This window comes from Acipenser ruthenus, chromosome 5, assembly GCF_902713425.1.
Source record: "Acipenser ruthenus chromosome 5, fAciRut3.2 maternal haplotype, whole genome shotgun sequence".
Taxonomy (NCBI): domain Eukaryota; kingdom Metazoa; phylum Chordata; class Actinopteri; order Acipenseriformes; family Acipenseridae; genus Acipenser; species Acipenser ruthenus.
In genome coordinates, this window is record NC_081193.1 from 6,772,295 (window position 1) to 6,793,506 (window position 21,212).

Sequence of the window (21,212 nt, forward strand, 5' to 3'; positions counted from 1 at the left end):
GTTCCTCCTAAAATAAAGAATTGGTGCTAGTTTCATCAAAATTGGATAAGCAGTTATCCAGACTTTAAACTTAAGTGTGACATATGTAAGGACCCAACATGAGAATCTTAAATCTGAAAGGTTTGTCTAAAAGTTTTATTAGACATTATTAAAAATGTAAATCAAACACAAGTTTAAGACCACACAGGACTCCTCTTCAGCTGAGAATGCATTTAGATTATTTATGTACAAAGTATATAACACATGTGTGTAGTCAGTATAGATGTTTATATTACTTTAAAGCCTAATATTCTCACTACTAATTATAGTATCACAATTTTTGTAGCAAATACACCTCATTTCTTAACCCTACAAAAAAACTAAATGCTTTGTTTAAAATTCCCTTTTTAAAAAATGTGTGTTCATAATATACAATTTATCCCATCCCTTGTAACAATTCTACCAACATACGCTATTTAAAGTTCTCAGATAAAGCAGTGGATCTGTAGTGGTACAATTCTGTAGTCTGACCCTGTAACAAAAGATTTGCAACAGTAAATCAGTTCATTTGGACCAGCTTGTGTTGTGGCATAACTCCATGTACAGTATACTTTTATGGTGAGAACATACTGTACAAGCTTCTGTGAAAAGGGTGTATACTGCCTCAGAATGCACATTGCATTATGTTTAAAAGATGTGAACAGGCCTTGGTCAGAATTATAAAAGGCAGTTTCCCCCCATAGCAATTGCATTGTCATGTGAGTCCCGAACCTATAGTGTAGGTACTACGGAAATAAGAAAACGCAACCCTGAACTGTTTCTAGACTATTTGAAAAGATCTCCTTAACTCCACCTTGCCAGCTTTTCAGGTATGTCATTTTGTGTTGATAGTCCTATCGGTAACTAAAGAAATCTGAGTTCAGAGAACATGTCTCCAGGCTTTTGGCAGTTCCTATGGCATACGCAGGAGGTGATCCACATCATCTTCCACTTAACGATTCCCCCATCAGTGCAATTGAACTGGACAGTACTCATTCTTGATTTGTTGGGGCTACAGCAGCGCTTGTCGCTGCAGACTCCGCAGTATGTGAGTTTATAGCTTTGCTTGCTTGTACAGCCAGAAAGAGTTAGCTTCTCTCGTTTCTGTGGCTGGAAATTCGGCTGGCAAGTTTTTCCTTTAGGTATCTAAAAAAACAAAATTACAGCATGCTGGTGATGTAGTTAACACATTCCATTGGTTTTAGATTTAAAAAGTAGTTTTGTAGCTTTTTTTTTCTTTGTGGCTCACTTACCCATGGTAAATCTCTGCATGCCATGAAAAAATAGAGTAACTTATAATATAAGGTATGCTTAATGACGGATTGAGGAAATCAATCCAATATCTTATTTTTTGTGACTCAATGGACATAACTTTCATTAGCAGTATAATTCAAGATATCTTAATCACACTTAAATGCCTAGTATGACACAATATACACTGGTATAATAGTCAGAGTTGAGAACACCTGCATTCAAATGCAAATATTGGACTTGTAAATCTTACAAATGAAAATGCCATGTATATTTCTTGCAATGAAATGCAAATGCACTTGCACTTGAATCCATCCCTCATAGTAGTTTAATCAATTACTGTACCTTCACTTTTCTTAGTATATCGCTATCACAAGGCCGCAGGAAGCAGAGCCTGCGCTCTTTCCTCATTTCACATTTGCTGTTGTCGTTGTTCACCCTGACGGAGATGCCCATCCCGCAGGACTTGGAGCAGGAGCTCCATGGGGTGGTCTGGACCAGGCAGCTCCTCTTCCATGTTACAGGATGACCCCTGTAAGCTATCAGTATTACTATTAAAAGAGCAATGCTAAATCGAATGACAATATTACATAGATTAAAACTGCCGTTGCTGAATCTAATGTATTGCGATATGATAGGAAAATATATGACATGATAAAAAAAAAAAAACTGCTGAATTATTTCTGTTATAATAAGACACACCCTACACATGACGTAATAATTATAAATCACAAAAACAAAAATTGTTCTTCTGAACTATTATTAAATATAATAAAGTGTTATTTCATTTTTTTACTTTAGAATTCTGTCATAAGTTCTATGCATGGGATGGCATTTAATATACACAACATAACAGCTGAAATCTCATTTGTCTCAAAACTCATCTAAAAAAAAAATTGGGACATCGTTAAAGTGCATTCCATGACAGTCAAATTGAAGTATTTTGTTTGGTGACAAATAAGAGGGTCATATTAGGTGACATGGGCTCTGCATAGCATTATATAGATGACAATTGCCTACTGCAGTGTCTGGTTTGTTTTGTTGGCCAATATTCCTCTGCTGCTCGATAATCCTAGAAAGTCATATATGCAGTGGGTACACTTTCAATTGCTTTTATTTGAATTACAATAATGGCAAGCACACATATACAGTACTTTCTAATTAACTATGCCAAATTTGGACATCGCAAGCCAATTTTGGTTCAAATGGTAGCAGTAAAAAGCAGTGCAACCCTCAGAAAGCTGCGCATCCTAATTTCCTCCTTAAATTGAAATCAATATTAGACCAAGGAACACTGCCTTTAATGTTTCTCCATAAACTGAACCCAAGTATAGTAAAGAATGATGATAGGTAATTGAATCCCTGCTTCCTTGTGCCAAAGTAATTTCACCCTGCTGCAATTATCATTCCTGGTCTACAAGTGCTTGATTATGTTTTATTTTTTATCAAGATACACACCTGGCATTGCTCTGTAGGTTGTATCCTGTTGGTGCTTCCTTGGATCATTGGCAGCACTGAGCTGTGCTGATTTAGCAGCAATTCCTTGCACAGCAGCCGGTTTTTGAGCGAAGGCGGGCATGCAGCCAATCGCACCAGCGACACATGTGCATTTGTACAGGGGGCTGGGCTGAAAAGTATGACCGTTGTTATAAAAAACACCATTGAGCTCACATCCGACTCCCATCATGTCTGAGAAAAAGGTAGAGAGTTAAATTAGTCAGCCTGCCTTGCAAATGGCAGCTTGCTGCAGCTATGCAAAAACATATACCGTACAAATGCAAGCCACTGTTCAGTGTCACAGATTCACAGGAGTAACTATAATACTATTAGATAACATACTCAAAGCTTGTCGAAGTCCATGTCTATATGGAGTTTATTTACTGTGTATGAACATGTGGTACCATGTAGCAACTTCTCCCAAACATGGCAATTACAAAACGTATCCACATGGACATTATTTGATAATGTCGTCAGCTTTCTCCTCACAGAATGTATAAGACAATAGCAATATGCTTTATATGGATGGTTACAATAGCACAGAAAATACTGTGTATATTATGAATGCTACTTTGCTTAAAATACTAAAGATATCCAGTGTAAATAAAATCCAGTTATTAAATGTAATTCTCATGAGGAACTTGCATCCCGTCAACAGTCTCAAGGACCCATCTGGAATAAGAAATTGTTCAAGCCGGCTCCCAGCGTTCAATAATCCATTGTCTGTTCCTGATGATGCCAAGAGTACGTGTACCCACATGAGGATGATGATTTCTAGCAGTTGGTCAGTGAACAAACCAACATATGGGGATTACAAGCTAAGCCCATGGTACAACTCAAGACAACCCTGGATGAGATCAAACAACTAGTTGTCCTGGGGTGTACGCATTTGCCTTGAATCTGATTGTGCTATAGGCCAAATCTCAAGATCCCAGCCATCACCCAGATTTCAAGAGACAGGCTCTTCAAGCTGAGGAATCATTTACACTTTGTTAACAATTTGGATGTCATGGCTGAGGAAAAGAAAACTAATAAGCTGTGGAAAGTTGCCCCAATTCTGAAATGATTTCGAGACGCATTTGTGAAACTTCTACGACCACAAAACGTATGTGCAGACCAGCAGATGATCCAGTTTTCTGGCGACACACTTCACCACTACGTTCCAGGGAGACCAAACCCAGTCAGGCTAAAAAAATTAATTCTGGTCTCACAAGTGGGGTAGTTCTGACCTCCTCATCTACTGTACCAAGGGGCGGCCAAGCCTAGGCATCGGGAGTTCTGTAGTGCTGAAGCTCTCAGGTACGCAATTGTATTTTGATTGCTATTTCACCTCTATCCCCTTACTTGATAAGCTCCAAGACAAAAGAATTCTCACAACTGGGACCATCATGACAAGTAGGCTGAAATGGTAAAAAGTTCATGAAACCCCAAAGAAATTCTTTAAAAAAGGGAGCAGGTTCTGCATAAGTCAAAGTATGCCAAACAAACCGAAAAAAGAGAAACGTTATATTCAGTTTTAGTGAAATGTCAAATTCTAAAGACAGTTACTTACAGGCGCACACACCAACCTCAAAGCGAGGCCTGTCGGCTGAATAGTCGCAGTACATCCCCTTGTGAGGGTCACACACCTCAGCCTCATTGCAGATCTCCCCGACTTGCTTGGCACACATTTTACAGCATCCACAGCCATCCTTCACCAGACTGACTCCCGGAGCACACAAGGGCTTGATGCTGCACTTGCAGGGCCAGTGACAGAACTGCCTGCGCTCAGGGCTGCCTGCTCCAGCCTTTGGTGCAGCTAACTGACCATTGCTTTGTGCCCTGCAGGGAAACTACAGATATAGTACAAAACTAAGAACAGGAGCAATTTCCTTTTTCCATTGCAATAGGCTTTCTCATGCCTCTGTCAGGATTATTTTGTGATAAATACCAAATGCCATATTAATAATATTTCCAAATGATGTATCAGTAAGTAAAATACCTGTTTTGGCTTTATCCCAGGTGTAATCAACAAAACAGGATGGTCTAACTAATGTATTTTCCAGCAGGCATTGATCTACATGAAATGTCTGGTCCACAGATTGTTGCTTTCCATTACTCAAATGTGCACATTTCCAGCACTAACACAGCAGCAAAATAGATTTCCACACAGAGCTTTAAATGTGCCATGCATCCACTTTTAACACAACAGGGGAAAGCAGGGGAATTAAACTTGCAAGGGGAGTGAGATTCTCAAGCTGGACCATTGGGCATATTGTAAAGGAAGAATATTGGTTAGAATCACATTTAGAGGAGCCTGACAAAACAAGTGAAGCACATGCAATCTGTAGCACATACCTTTGTGGAATTGGGCTGTCCCTAATATGACCATTATGCAAAATGGCATCCTTGACAAGTATACTGTTATATATCAAAGCTGCATCTCACTGTTGCAAGTTTCAGTCACACTGGCCAAAACAACAGATCTGACAAGTCTGGATAGACAGGCCCTCCGAGAGGATGGGGAAATTTCCCTGGGGCCCAACGCCCCGAAGGGGGGTCCTGATGAAAGGGGAACTTTTTTTTTTATTTTTTTTTTTATTTTTTTTTAATATATATCAAATATTTTAAAACAACTATGCTTCTGTTGTGTAATGATTGTGTATCCAGGCGCTGTCAACAAACACTTCCTTTCACACAATGATTTGAACTTTCGCATTTCATATTTTACTACACCAAAAAGCAGAAAAAAAGGCATAGCAATTTTGTGTATTTTTTTTAAAGACTTGTAAAAACTTTAAAAGAACCCTAAAGTTGCGGGAGCGGCAGCGGGACATATCAGTCCTTCCCCGGGGCCCATGACGACTCTCGGCGGCCCTGTGGATAGAGGGGTAATAGTATGGGGTTTCCACACAATTTACTGGTATTTCATGTGTAGAAGCCATTTCTATGAAATGCATACTATACCTTTAAGAACCGTCTGTTTGTTAAGTGTTGTAATCGTTTTCTCTTTGTAGGCTAAAGTATTTAAACGGAATCAACCCCCCCATCCCAAGGGGAGAGAGAAGTTTTATTTAGTTTTTTGGGTGAACTGAGTGTGGAGGCGGTGGGAGACGCGAGGACTACTGGTTTGTTTTACGGCGAGTACTTTAAAATCGGCTTCTGTTTAATTGCATTGAGACGTTCTCTGTGCTTGTGACGGTTGCGCTGTTTTGTAACCAAAGAGATCCACAGCTGAAGTATTTTGTATAAAGAAGTACTAAATTCAAATTATTACTGAACAGCCTTACCCTCCACGCTCAGGGCAATGTGTGTCGTGTATCTGTTTTTGTATTGTGTGTAACTATGTTAAGGTTGTTGTAACAACAAGGGATTGCTTATTTTGAATTTTGTAATTTTACCGCGATTGTATTACTACTCCTGTGCACTGATTCCAATACAGACCGTTTGTTCATGTGATAGCCTGACCAGTCTAAAGTACCAGTTGCTTGGTGGTAGTTAATTAATTATTTTTAGTATTAGTGCACTTTATGTTTTTGGATTGTGAGATTCTTTTTTTGTGTGTGTGAATACATATGAGATTTTGGTTGCTGTTTTATTTTATTTTTTTTCTTTATTTTCACTGATAACATTTTATTTGTGTTTAGTTTCACATTTGATATTTATTTTGGTTTGACTGTGTTTTGTAGTACGCAATGCTGATAAGGGCTGACCCTTTTTACTTGTCACCTGATTGTTGCTGAATTTGTTGCTGGTAACTTGAAGTCCTTGCTCAATAATAAAAAATAAAAAAAAGAACCTTGTCGATTTTTTCCTCTTTCAGAACCTCGGAGCCTCCCTGCGTCTGCCACCCATCCGCTCCAGCTCATCCAGAACTCTGCTGCTCGCCTGGTGTGCTCTCTGCCTCGCTTCTCCCACTCAACTCCACTGCTCCGCTCACTCCAACGGCTCCCGATCACTGCTCGCATCCAGTTCAAGACTCTTGTACTAGCCTACAGATGCCTTGACCAGACTGCACCCAGCTACCTCCAGATCCTCATCTCTCCCTACACCCCCACTCGACCTCTCCGCTCCGCCTGCACTAGAAGACTGGCTCTACCTCCTCTAAGCTCCCCTGCCTCCAGAGCCCGCTCCTTCTCCACCCTCACCCCGCAGTAGTGGAATGACCTCACTACAGATGTCAGAACTGCCCAGTCCCTGACCACCTTCCAGCGCCTCCTCAAGACTCACCTATTCAGACAGCACCTGTAGAACTCATCTTTTCCCTCTGGACACTTATCGCTCTTCTTTTAAATGTGCTTTACTTGCTCTTATCTGCCCCATATTTTACTGCATTTAATCCTGTACTTTAGAGTACTGTAATCTGTCACAAGTGTTATTTAATCTGTAGTATTTTGTATTTAATTATATCCTGATGTAACTATCACTGACACTGTTATCTGCTCCGTTATTGAGTGGTATTTTGTTATTCTTGTACTTGCTAGAACCAAAGTCATTGTATTTTTATCTTGCTCTTAATTGTATTATTACTTGTACTGTGATTCTTGAAATGTATTTTTGTTTACGACTGTAAATCGCCCTGGATAAGGGCGTCTGCTAAGAAATAAATAATAATAGAAAAGACACTGTACAAACCATTAAATAGCTGTTATTTGCAACCCACAAAAAGCTTTCTGGGAGATTTTGAACAAGATTTTTATTTATTATTATTTTTTTTTATTTCTTTTTTTTTACAATATTTTGACAATATATTCCCCAAAATAGCTCAGCTATATTCAGTAATGTTTCTGTGAGGAAATTAGGCTCCGGGGGGGGGGGGGGTTATAAGCTTCCACAAACTGTCAAATAGTTGAAAAATGTGCATAAATATAGTTTTTAATTAGTTTAACAGCAGAAAAAGGCATGGAGAAAATGTCTCCTGATCATCATTGTCTGCTCAAAGGAAGATCATAAAGGCAACTATACTCTGAAGCCCAATTTATTTACTTAAATATAAAGCCCTGAATGTTGTGACTAGAACTAGCTCACCGCTGTGAGTTTTTATTCTGAAAATACCAGGACATATATGGAGAATTTCTCTAGTACCGTTAATCATGGTCCTGTAGGTTATGATGAAAAATCTAAAGCCTCTGTGTCAAGTTTATGGAGTACTGTATTTTATTGCTCTCTGAACATTGGTGCTGGCAGTTAAAATAAGACCCCAGTCTATCTCTCTTAAAGTACTGTTTCTGCGTTACTCTAAACCGAACTATTCCAGTTGGCTACAGCAACTGAACATTTAGTTTGCATGCGGTGTTAAGACTGTAATACACTTTTTTTATGGTAAGCAATAATGAGAAATGTTAAAAAAAAAAAAAAATCTTCAACAAATAGTGTATACAATTTAATTAGGCCATCCTGTTCAAACACTACACAGGTTTTGGGGAATTAAATCTCTCTGATGCATTTTATTGTAATTTTTAAGGTTTAAAACATAATTCTCTTCTATCCTGCTGTCATAGAAAGTGTCATGCAAACCAGACCTTTATAACTTATTTACAGTACAGAAAATCTGAAATAGTTCAAGACGTCTTGATTGGGGATGCCATATTAAAAAAAAATTGCAATCATTTTTGTTTTGAAAACAAATTGAATTTTCAAACTCCCCCTGGTCCTCCTGGAAATACTTTACTGTATTTAATTCCCCCCACCCGCACCCTGATGAGTCTTAAATCCAACATTTACATTTTAGAAGATGTTTATATTCATCTTGAAAACTTAACAGCAAGAGAATACCACATTTCTAAAAAGCATAGAAAATAAACACGATACTGTACAGTTTGTGACATTTAAATACAGTATTCTATCCTTATAGACCCAGATTAACTTCAAGTATGACATTGCTCGACATAAAATAAATGTCTATTAAAGGTTGCTGCCTACTTTGAAGTATTTAGAGGAGATTAAACCGTGCGAGTCTTACCTGTTGCACGAAAGTGACTAGAAGTGTATAGCAGAGCAGGCCCAGCATGTTATTTGTGCTTGCTGTGTGAGAATTCTGAGAGTAGAGGTTGAGAGGGCGAGAGAGAGAGCGAGAGAGCGAGAGCTGATCTGTATTGGATGTGGAAGTGCACAAAGCTCCCCTCTGTCTCCTCTCCAAACACACCTTTCCTTTAGCATACAGATTCAAACTTGAAATATTTCTCTTCATAAAAGTCCTTCCTCATGCATGCTCAAGACACACAGTTTACCTACTGCTGCATACAGCCCCCAGAATCTCCTCAAACTAATATGGAAACACCTGCACCAAAAGGTGGTACAGTAGATTTGAAAGAAATGTTTTTTTTTTTAAGTTTTAGCAATCGGACTGTTGAAGAACAGGTCGCTCATTAGGGATTAGAGCCCCTTCTCTTATCAATGAACTTGTATTTGGCTCAGTAGAAAAACATAATGGTGACTCTACTGACTAATTCACTGCTGTTCATCTAAGTCAATACATAAAGCTCATAACAGGCTGCAATCGCTTGATGATAGTGCTTTCTGCAACTACAAACAACAAGGATTTAAAACCGGAGCTTCTTTGGTAAGAAGCTGTTTCAAGACTATATGCCATACAGAAAGGATCGTAGCCACAGGTGATGGGGGTGACTTGAGACGTTCTAAATTTAGGGTTAACTTCTTTTCCAGTAATGATAAAAGCAGTTCATTCTGTATAATCAAATTTGCTCATCTGCCCACTAAGCAAACTGATATCCTACAGTTTGATTAAGGCTACAACGTCATCCAACACGTAGCTACAAATCTGAAATTTGTGGCACCAGCTGTAGAACTTGCTTGTAATACATAGGTGAGAAAATAAGCCAATGTGTGTCAGAGTAACACCAAGGGTGTGCAAAGAGGCTACAAACTTTCAGATCCTCCAACGATCATCAAGATTTACAGTCATCTACTCCGATTTGGCTGTTAACTCAGTTGTGATGATCATTACCAAGGGAAATAAGTTCCAAATTGAAAACACAGCCTAAAACAAAACATGTATTTATTTATTTATTTATGTATTTATTTATTTATGTATTTATTTGCTATGAATTTTTTCATATAGGGCTGTGTTTCTAGCAGAAATTCTTTTTTGGTAAAAAGTGTACATTTATAACTCAGACTCAGCTCTATGATGCACACTTATTTTCAGAGTGGAATGTCCTGTTCCTACTCTGATGAAATGTTACCATACTAAAATCATAGCAAAGTGTAATACAGCATAGTGAAAGCATTGTAAAGCATTTATACTTAACTTTTACAAATGAAAGGTATTATAATAACAGAATTAAAGAGAACATTTAAATAACATGTAGATGATGCCAGTTAAAAATGCTCCAAAATATGAGAAAGTAGCCTTTCGTCGAATGAGGATTATGACACTTAACGGGTTAAGAAACATTTGCAGAAAACCCTCGAAATCATCAGAGCTTTCCTTCTGCTGAATGCTATGTAGGTGGATGGGTACTGTAACCTTCCCCGGCTGGGTAGATTGGTGATTGTTTTTTTCCTTAAATTATTCAAAGAGAGGTGCACAGTGGGTATTACTTAACTTCTCTTTTTATTTGCATTCTACTTTTATTGAGTGGTTATTTCATTATGTGAAATTTGTGTTTGAAACACCTTGGCAATTAATTAACATTACTAGGAACAAGTGGTGTACCAAAAAGGAAATTAGACACTTAGACACTCATTAGGGTTATCCATGCTTGGAGGAGAGAATTTTTCCTCAAGTCAACCAGGAAAGTTACTTGGTCATTATCATTGTCCAAAGTTAATCACATTCAACATTCTGGTTTAAATAATTGTTGATTAATTGAAGCAATTACTCAACATCCCAGTAGCAGACATCGTTTGAAACATTGTATCAATGTGCTTGCTGTTAACACTAATCTGGGAGCAAAGAGACCGAGTTCGTTTGAAACATTGTATCAATGTGCTTGCTGTTCACACGAATCTGGGAGCAAGGGGACCAAGTTCGTTTGAAACATTGTATCAATGTGCTTGCTGTTCACACGAATCTGGGAGCAAAGGGACCAAGTTCGTTTGGATGCCAGCTAAAGTCCCCCCCCCCCCCCCCCTGCACTTTCAGTTACCTAATACTGCCACTAGAGGGTAACAAAAGCTCACTTAATGTGCTAAACACTGTCAACAGATGTATTTTGTCCAGAATTGCAATCTTTCTGATGAGACTTTAATTTATGTACAGCACAGTTACATCTTAATTGTGTTAACACTAATACCTTTGAAGTAAGGTGTGCAAGCTATTTATTAGCCCTACAGAATTACAAATAAAAAGATACGAAAACACTTTATTACACGTTTCTCCACAATAAAGGAAAGGCCATCCTGTATCTTAAAGGGTACATAAGGACCTTTTTATTTTATTGTGTTACATGTTCCCATGTTTTGCTACAACTGTTTACTTAAGGTGTGTGTATTGTTATTTTTTATTTTTATTTTTATTTTGACCACTTTTTTAACATTTTAAATTGAATTCCCTGTCAAGATGGCTTCCCATGTACCCACATGGACTACAGAACTACATGTCCCATCATCCTCCTACTCACTGTTAAATCCATTTCAGTTACATATGTGAGCAGGAGGATGATGGGAAATGTAGTTCTGAGAGGCCCATGCGGGTAGATGGGAAGCCATCTTGAGGATAGGAACACAATAAAATAAAAAGGTCCTTATGTACCCTTTAACCCTGACAGTTTCCTCAAAAACGCAACAGCATTCGGAGGGTCATCATTCCACAAACCCAAGGCTGCACCAAAAGAGGACTGTTGAAACAAGTTTGACACGTTTGTCCTGAGGGACATTTACAGAGATTGTTTCATAAGGCCTATTAAAGCAATGGAGAACGATCAAATCAATTCTGATCCTTTCGTAAGTGCCCAACCCATCACAAAAATACATATACTGTATATAATCATCTCTCCAACCACCAATAGGGTGCGATTTCTGTCATTTCTCTAGTTCGAATATTGAAACAGTTCAGGGGATACAGTTGCACATTTATTGTGGACAGTTCTAGAACTACCTTGCTTTCAAAAATGTGCTTTTAGGAGTCTTTTCAGAAGTAGACCCTGTGGTTGAAAAAAGTATTCGGGGATTTTCCATAATGGTGTGACGACCCAAAAAAAGTGAAAGGGTCTTTCTCCACATGGATGTATTCTTTCAGGCTTTTAGTTTGGATCTTTTTTTTTTCCTCCATGACTGCCTGTAACAGGGTGAGGTGCCCTGTACATTGTTTGTTTACTTTTAGATCGGGGTCCCCCTCTGCCCCTGTGTTATTTTGTATTATTATTATTATGATTTATTATTGTATTTGTCGGCGAGCGCCGTGTTTTTGTTTTGTTTTTAAAACGTGTCCTGGCAGAGGCGAGATCGGTGCTCGTCCTCTGCCAGGAGTAATAATTAATAAACCCGTGCAGATTGTGGCCGAGGGGTAATAGGATGATTTGCTAATTAGTTAAACCCCTCGGCCATGATATAAAAAGCCTGCAGCTCTCGCTAACGGGGGGTGGGTGTTTGGAGTAGAGAGACGGAGAGCGAGAGGATTAAAACGAAACTAACAGTAAACAGGAACAGTGACGGCGATCTGCCCAGCCTGACCTGTGTTTTTGTGTTAGTGCTTTCTTTTTGTTTAATTATTTATTTTGCTCTGTGAGCGAGTGTTTTCTGTTTAAATATTTTATTTATTTTTGGATTCATTAAATAAAACGGCGCCCGCGCCACTGCACAATACCTTTTTTGTTTTTGTTGTCCCTTCTTCTGCCGTGACGTCAGACCACTCAGCCGTTCCTGCCACACGTGGTGTCCTGCGTGGGATTGCAGCGCCTCCAGGACGCAGGCAGAAGAGGGTACTGCAGGTTTTTTTTCGTTTTTTTTCGTTTTTGTGGTTGGAGGGAGAAAGGAGAGTAAGGAGGAAGAAGGATGGGAGGAAAACGGAGGATAGGGAGAAGGATGAGCTGCAGACAGCAGCAGCTGCAGCAACAGCAGCCCGGGTGTTACTGCTGCGCTGAGCCTGGGCATTCCAGGACCAACTGCCCCTGGTACCCCCTTGGACAGCGACCCCAACTATGCCCCATCTGCGGAGGTGAGCACTACGTGGCCCGCTGCCCTGTCCATCAGGAGCAGGTGTCGCCTCAGTCTCCACAACCAGCAGGGGGAGGTAGACTGCTGCTCCCACCGCCCCAACAACAGCGGCCACAACAGCAACCACAGCAGCTGAACAAGAGGTGGTGGTCCAGGGTGCCAACTAAGTTTGGACCCCCGGACTGGGCAGCTGAACAGGAGCAGTGGAGGAAGGAGGGGGCTCCTATGTGCGGCGCCTGTGGCGAGTTTGGGCACGTCAGGGAAGACTGCCCTTACGGGAACCCCCAGTTTGAAGAGGCGTGGAACCAGGGTCTGGTGGGGGACGCTGCAGAGTGGTTCTGGGCAGTGGACCAGACCCGGTCATCTCCAGCACCCAAGAGTGAGGAGCCCGAACGTCCTGCGCCTGAAAGGGAGGAGCCTGAACGTCCTGCGCCTGAAAGGGAGGAGCCCGAACGTCCTGCACCCAAGAGGGGGGAGTCGGTGCGTCCACAGCCCAAGAGGGGGGAGTCGGTGCGTCCACAGCCCAGGTACATGCCAGCAGAGGGAGAGTTCCTGCTGGTTCCACCTCCACCTCCGTGGGAGGACTGCATGTCGCTTCCACCTCCGCCAGCAGAGGGAGAGTTCCTGCTGGTTCCGCCTCCACCTCCGTGGGAGGACTGCATGTCGCTTCCACCTCCGCCAGCAGAGGGAGAGTTCCTGCTGGTTCCGCTTCCACCACACTGGGAGGACTGTGTGTCGCTCCCACCTCCGCCAGCAGAGGGTGAGTGCCTGCTGGTTCCGCATCCATCGCCGCCACCAGCAGAGGGAGCATGCCTGCTGGTTCCGCCACCAGCAGAAGGAGCATGCCTGCTGGTTTCACCGCTGCCTCCTTCGCAGCCAGAAGGGGAGGAGCAGGAGCTGCCTCCTTCGCAGCCAGAAGGGGAGGAGCAGGAGCTGCCTCCTTCGCAGCCAGAAGGGGAGGAGCAGGAGCTGCCTCCTTCGCAGCCAGAAGGGGAGGAGCAGGAGCTGCCTCCTTCGCAGCCAGAAGGGGAGGAGCAGGAGCCGCTTCCTTCGCAGCCAGAAGGGGAGGAGCAGGAGCTGCTTCCACCACCACCTGAGGGAGAGCAGCAGGAGCTGCCTCTTTCTTCACCACCACCACCACCCGAGGGAGAGGAGCAGGAGCTGCCTCTCCCTTCACGACAGGATGGACCGAAACAGAAGGTTGGCGGTCCGCAGCTGCCCTTGCACAGGCTGCTAAAACGAGCAAGGGGGAGAATCGCTGGGTCGCAGCGGCTGAGAAGAGGGCCAAACCTAGCCCCAACGCTGGTCCTGGCTCCCCTCCTGCAATCGCCTCCTGAGGGTCCGTTGCCGCCGTCGCCTCCTGAGGGTCCACTGCCGCCATCGCCTCTTGAGGGACCGCTGCCGCCCTGTCGTGCATCGCCTGGGGTTGCCAGCCGCTCCGCATCGCCTGGGGTTGCCAGCCGCTCCGCATCGCCTGGGGTTGCCAGCCGCTCCGCATCGCCTGGGGTTGCCAGCCGCTCCGCATCGCCTGGGGTTGCCAGCCGCTCCGCATCGCCTGGGGCTGCCTGCTCCGCATCGCCTGGGGTTGCCAGCTGCTCCGCATCGCCTGAGGTTGCCAGCCGCTCCGCATCGCCTGGGGTGGCCTGTTCCGCATCGCCTGGGGCTGCCGTTTGCTCCACACAGGGTGCAGGGTGCGAGGGAGAAGTGGAGCTCCCGCTGCCGCCTCTATGGCCAGGGGCTCCCCTCCCAAGTCCGCTGCTGCTGCCGTCGCCTCCCGAGGGTCCGCTGCTGCTGCCGTCGCCTCCCGAGGGTCCGCTGCTGCTGCCGTCACCTCCCGAGGGTCCGCTGCTGCTGCCGTCGCCTCCTGAGGGGGCGCTGCCGTCGCCAGGGATCCTGCGTCGCCTGGGGTCGTCGAGGGTCCTGCGTCGCCTGGGGTCGCCAGGGGTCCTGCTTCGCCTGGGGTCACTACACTATGGCCGGAGCCCCACGGAGGGGAACGGACGGCCATGAAGAAAGGGGGAGAGGTCAGGAGACCAGCTCCCCCAGCCGCACTTTCGCGGTCGGAGATCATGTGGTCGGAGCCCCACGGAGGGGAACTGCCGGCCATGAAGAAGGGGGGGGAGGTCAGGAGACCAGCTCCCCCAGCCGCACTTTCGCGGCAGGAAACACTGTGGCCAGAGCCCCACGGAGGGGAGCTGCCGGCCACGAAGAAGGGGGGGGAGGTCAGGAGACCAGCTCCCCCAGCCGCACTTTCGCGGCAGGATAGTGTGTGGCGGGAGCCCCTGAAGAGGGAGCTGCCGGCCACGGAAAATTGGGGGGTGCCGGACCTCCCACCATGGCCACCCCCATGGACACTGTGCTTCCCCCCCTCTTCCGGGACTTTGAGACTGAGGGGGGAGGTGGCCGTTGGGGCCATGTGTGCATTGCACAAGGGGGGGGATATGTAACAGGGTGAGGTGCCCTGTACATTGTTTGTTTACTTTTAGATCGGGGTCCCCCTCTGCCCCTGTGTTATTTTGTATTATTATTATTATGATTTATTATTGTATTTGTCGGCGAGCGCCGTGTTTTTGTTTTGTTTTTAAAACGTGTCCTGGCAGAGGCGAGATCGGTGCTCGTCCTCTGCCAGGAGTAATAATTAATAAACCCGTGCAGATTGTGGCCGAGGGGTAATAGGATGATTTGCTAATTAGTTAAACCCCTCGGCCATGATATAAAAAGCCTGCAGCTCTCGCTAACGGGGGGTGGGTGTTTGGAGTAGAGAGACGGAGAGCGAGAGGATTAAAACGAAACTAACAGTAAACAGGAACAGTGACGGCGATCTGCCCAGCCTGACCTGTGTTTTTGTGTTAGTGCTTTCTTTTTGTTTAATTATTTATTTTGCTCTGTGAGCGAGTGTTTTCTGTTTAAATATTTTATTTATTTTTGGATTCATTAAATAAAACGGCGCCCGCGCCACTGCACAATACCTTTTTTGTTTTTGTTGTCCCTTCTTCTGCCGTGACGTCAGACCACTCAGCCGTTCCTGCCACACTGCCATATTACTGAAGATACAGAAAGGAAATTAGAACTTTCTGCTTTTAACTTGATGTAGAAGATCCAGACAGCTGATATAGGCAGCATAGCACATTATTTTCTACACCTATTTAACAGGCGACTGGTTTCTCCCTCTAGGGATTTATAAAACATAAATCCCTCATGATAAGTTTATATATTTTATTATGTCCTATAGAACTAGTTTTGCTGTCTTGTAAAAATAGAACTTGTTTTGCCCTCTTCACCTAGTTGTTGTTATCCAAGATATTTCTTCTTCTGAATGTATTAGAATATATTTTACATTTGTAAGGAGTTTTCCATCATTCTTAAGGCCATTATTAAAATACTGTATTGTATTCTCTTTTTAATGTGGACTGTATTAATGTGCTGTGAGCCGAGTCAAGGAGCGGCTCTTTGGTTCTTCTCTTTCACCAGACGTACTGTATGTAACACAAGCTAGATCAGCCAAGCAGTAAGATCGCCATCTAGGGAACAGCTACTGTGTATCAAGATTCTATCTGAGAACTGAATATCAAAATAAAAATATTTTTGAAGACATTGAAAAAGACGTTTTAAGGATTTCTTAAGTATAATAAAATACATGTTTATGAAAATGTAATTGAAAGCTACTTTCAACTACTGTTACATCACTCTGAACAGCTCTCGTCACTAGACTGTTTTGTCATGAATATTGTTAATTCCTATTATGAACTTGTCCTCTCTAATAAAAGCATAAAGCACCAAAGCAACTTACCAATTAGCTCATCCTTCTGGTGTAATTATGAGCAATTATTGCTGATAATTATCTCACTGCAATTATCTCACTGACCTGTAGTGACCAAAGAACAGAGATTCAGAAAATAGACTTTCACAGAGAAACTTGAAATAATAACACATGATGTTACAGACACTAATATTCCAAATATGTGACTTTGGTTAAATATTTCAATTTGGACCACAGGCTTATCCACAGCCATGGGTTAAACAATTAGCTAGAATGGGTCACCCTAACCCTGGTTGGGCCATCTGCATGGCAAGCAGGAGAAGGAGAAGGGAGGGGGAGGTGTTTTCAGATCATTTATAATGGCACAGAATCAAGGTGACTCATTTGAGTAGTCATAAAAAGAAGCTTAGATTGTGAAAAGCTTTATGAGAAATGCTGATGAATGGGTTTTTCTCTTAGACTTCTTCAGAAAGAGTAACTTTAAAAAAGTCAGTTTTAGACTTCTTCAGAAAGAGTAACTTTAAAAAAGCCAGTTTTTGTTTCCTGTCAGTTTTAAAAAAAATATGAACCTTGAATTGACACCTTCACTAGTGCTTGAATATGCCATTGGTGCCAGAAACTGGAGATCTTCAAGCTCTTTAATGTTCCCAGCAACAGTAGGTCTCACAGCTTAAGGACAAATGTGTACAGTTCATGAAATGAAACATAGATTGAGTCTTTTTATGAAGTATTTTCTTGCAAGTAAATGCATTGCCTGCGATGTACTCTATGTTTCCTGTACACTAATATTTTAGAAATAAAATGCATTATGTTTATGAACATAGTATACTCAAAAGATCACTGTTTTGAATGCTTGAGCCAATTGGTTTGAAAATAGTAATTTGTCAGGATTATTGGATAGCCAAGTGTGCAGGATCCAGACAGCATGTAATCCAGCCTGTCTGTCATACAGTAAATATTAAAAAAGATAGTATTTTGGATTACATATACAGTAGGTATCCAGCTCCAAAAAAAAGAAATATGCCCCAGGATTTCTGTCACACCCACAGAGAGTGATTATATCACTCACAGGAAGCAGTACTCTTACTTAACTTGGATGAAAGGAATATATGTACACAACTAGTGAGGAGCTTCAGACAACTTTAAAAGGGAGACCATCATCTGCAGTTCAGTTAGGGACATGTGTTCTGTGTGAGTTACTTCTAGAGATTTTTTCCAGGCCTCTTTATAATTGATCATCATTGGTTTTCAATGGTTTTTATTACCATTCCATCTGTAGTCTTGTTTGTTTTGTAAATCTTTAAATCCTTGTTTTTCACTGATATATATATATATATATATATATATATATATATATATATATATATATACACAGTATATATATATATAGTTTTTTCTGAATGCATATTTTTTTCAGCTTTAAAAAAAAAACAACCATGAATTTTGACGAAGTACTGAAGCAGATTGGGGAGTTTGGCAGGTTCCAGAAGATCCTGTATGTGTAGATCTGTGTACCTCAGATCCTGCTGGCCTTTCACATACTGGTGTCGATCTTCACCACTGCGGAGCACCAGGACTCTGCAAGGTCATCGCCAGCATTCCCAACATAAGGAAGGAGAGCGACTAGAAGCTCGCCATCCAAACCACACCAGAGGGTTCCTACAAGTCCTGTGCAGTCTCTAGTTCCCAACCCAGTCAGTCCAACTACAGCAACCTAGTTTCCCATCAAGCCAGTGTCATCAATGCCTCCTGCTTGGGTGGCTGGGAGTACAGCACAGAAATCTTCCAGACCACCATAGCAACCGAGGTAAGCGCTGGTTCCAGTCTAATTATTTTCCAGTTGCAAAAAACCTAATTTTCAAAAGGGCTGTAGGTCAGCAAAGGTCAGATTTAGGTGTTTTCGTTTCCAATAGGGGCACATTGACATGTTGTTATGGATGCCCTATATCAGGTGTTAGAATATTTTTTGCAACCTATTTTGAAAGTAGTGAGAATTTCAGCAATGATTAAACATTTTAACAACTCTTATTATATAGGGTATTCTTTTGGGGTATAATCTGGTAAAGTGTTGATTTTATTCACATTACAAGATTATGAGCATGTGTTCACATGTCAACAACTAGGGTGACCTAATGAAGGATTTTAAAGGACAGTTCCATGTTTTTTAAAACTTTGCTTTACCAACAACAACAACAAAATAAATAACAGCAATTACAAAATGTGTGTCTCCAGCGCTACAGGGAGAGGCCCTGCTGTCACCGGAGGATTGCTACGGTTTAAAAAAAGGTTACAGGAAGGAATTTAATTATTTTAAAATGTTTTGGTGTGAAAGTTAGTTAGGTGGTGTCAGGAATTTACAAAAATATCTCATATGCTCAAATCGAAATACAAGTCAAGTCTCGAAGCCAGGTGAAGAATTTCAAAATATATTTTGACTGGAGTCTTTTTAATATAGCTCAACATTCATAATTCAGCAGAGAGAACCTGGAGGCAGTAGTTATTGGTGCTTGTAAAGGACTCATACATAGAGGAGATCTTGCTTTGTTCTGACAGCACGCTCATATTTTTGCAGTTTACTTTATTACCTGTTCTCAGACGTGACTTGTGTCTGCCTGGGACAGCCCCCTATGCAAGAAAACATGACTAATACTGTATATTACTATATCTACTATAAATGTGTGTAGAATTCCACAGTGCAGACAGAAAATACATGAACAGCAATTAAAATGTTTAGTTGAATGGTAAGGCGTTCGTCTTTGAACCGTGAGGTTTGCAGTTCCTGTCCTGCCCTTAACTTCTCATTCGATTCAATGGGATGAGATACCAGGCCTTTACGAGAAGTTAATGAGTGCAAAGTAATCAGATGTCAGCTTGAGGCTGTCTAGCTCTATGTCTATTGACATGTATCCAGAAAACACTTATTCAGTTGTGCAGAAACTTGTGAATGTTCTTTAGCACATGTTTGAGATTTATTTTTTAATCTGGGCTATAGGGAGCATCTCTTCCTCTGTCTATATGTCAAACTTTAAATCTGCTTACAATGGATGTAGGTCACTTTTTCTTCGTATTAATAATATATCTAATTTTATATTACTACCTCTCAGATCATCTCAGCCAGTCAGCTTATGAATACTATCCTATGGTAAATGCACTCTAAAAGCTAACATGACTTAAGAATCTTGGAACTCACAGCCCAAAAAGTAACCTGTGAACACATTTTAAAAATGCATTGCTATTCTTTTCGTAAATAGAAAATATATAGTTATGCCAGTGTGGCAGAGTGAAAGCCCTGCCGGTGCATGTGTGTATGTGTGTGGGGTGAATATTAGGCTGGCAGGGAGAGGGTTAAATTTCTCCCTGTCAAAACATGTGGGAATGTCACAGGTGTAGATAGGTTTAGTGGAATTAATGTTGTGGTGGAGGTCAGTGAGTGTGCTTCTTTCTGTGCTGCCCCATCTTGTGTTTGTATTCATGAGTTTTTGTAGACCCTTTTTGTTTTGGCCCTTGTGCAGTTTATTTTGTTAATGTGTTTTGTCAAGTGTTTTGTCCGTGTTTCTTTGTTAATAAAGAGTGCATTCACGCATTTAACTTGCAGCTTTCTGTGTCTTAGTCTCTCTCCCTGCCAATACCATCTTTGGGATAGCACCTCTACAGACAGACCAGGAACTGCAGGTTTAAAAAAAAAAAAGGGGGGGGGGGAAGAGAAGAGCATGGAGGCACATCCGTGGTGCCTCGCTTCTGTAGAGCACGGGCACTACACAAGGTTTTGCCCCTTTCAGGGCGAAAGGGAGTTTCCACCTGCCTCAAAGAGGAAGAAGGGGAGGAGCTGCCGGTCCCCAAGGCAAGCGAGGGAGGTGCTGTGGCCCGAGGGCCCAAGAAGGGGGAGCTGTCTCCAGCTGCACGTCAGGAGGGCAGCTGGGACACCTACCTCAGCGCTCTCGAGGCCTTGTGTTGGTGCCCTTGGGTTGGTCAACTGCCCTTCCAACAGGAGGAGGAGGAACAGCTGCCAGCCCGAGTGCCAAAAAAAGGGTGGGATAGCCGTTCCCAATGGCGAGCAGGGAAGCCGTCTCCAGCGCCTAAGAAGCGGGAGCAGTCTCCAGCGCCTCAGGGAGAGGCCCTGCTGTCTCCAGCGCCACAGGGAGAGGCCCTGCTGTCTCCAGCGCCTCAGGGATAGGCCCCGCTGTGTCCAGCGCCTCAGGGATAGGCCCCGCTGTCTCCAGCGCCTCAGGGAGAGGCCCCGCTGTCTCCAGCGCCTCAGGGAGAGGCCCCGCTGTCTCCAGCGCCACAGGGAGAGGCCCTGCTGTCTCCAGCGCCTCAGAGAGAGGCCCCACTGTCTCCAGCGCCTCAGGGATAGGCCCCACTGTCTCCAGCGCCTCAGGGAGAGGCCCCGCTGTCTCCAGCGGCTCAGAGAGAGGCCCCACTGTCTCCAGCGCCACAAGGAGAGGCCCCGCTGTCTCCAGCGCCTCAGGGAGAGGCCCCGCTGTCTCCAGCGCCTCAGGGAGAGGCCCCGCTGTCTCCAGCACCTCAGGGAGAGGCCCAGCTGTCTCCAGCGCCACAGGGAGAGGCCCCACTGTCTCCAGCGCCACAG

General features: G+C 43.0%; 1 protein-coding gene across 1 annotated transcript; it reads right to left on the reverse strand.

Moving 5' to 3' along the window:
- Positions 1–133: 133 nt before the first annotated feature.
- Positions 134–8,808, reverse strand: LOC117403223 (cellular communication network factor 6). The gene is made up of 5 exons (XM_034921379.2): positions 8,708–8,808; positions 4,319–4,598; positions 2,728–2,958; positions 1,615–1,808; positions 134–1,164 (listed from the first exon to the last, which is right to left on the reverse strand). The coding sequence occupies exons 1-5, from the start codon at positions 8,753–8,755 to the stop codon at positions 883–885; spliced, it is 1,035 nt and encodes a 344-aa protein (XP_034777270.2). The 5' UTR covers positions 8,756–8,808; the 3' UTR covers positions 134–882.
- Positions 8,809–21,212: the final 12,404 nt, after the last annotated feature.

What these genes read in the sequence shown, in the direction of transcription:
- LOC117403223 (XM_034921379.2), bottom strand. Translation starts at nt 8,755, where the DNA reads ATGCTGGGCCTGCTCTGCTATACACTTCTAGTCACTTTCGTGCAACAG. An exon ending in TGAGGTTGGTGTGTGCGCCT is followed by an intron (nt 2,959 to 4,318) that starts GTAAGTAACTGT and finishes CCTTTTTCTCAG; the next exon opens with ACATGATGGGAGTCGGATGT. An exon ending in AACCTACAGAGCAATGCCAG is followed by an intron (nt 1,809 to 2,727) that starts GTGTGTATCTTG and finishes TAATACTGATAG; the next exon opens with CTTACAGGGGTCATCCTGTA.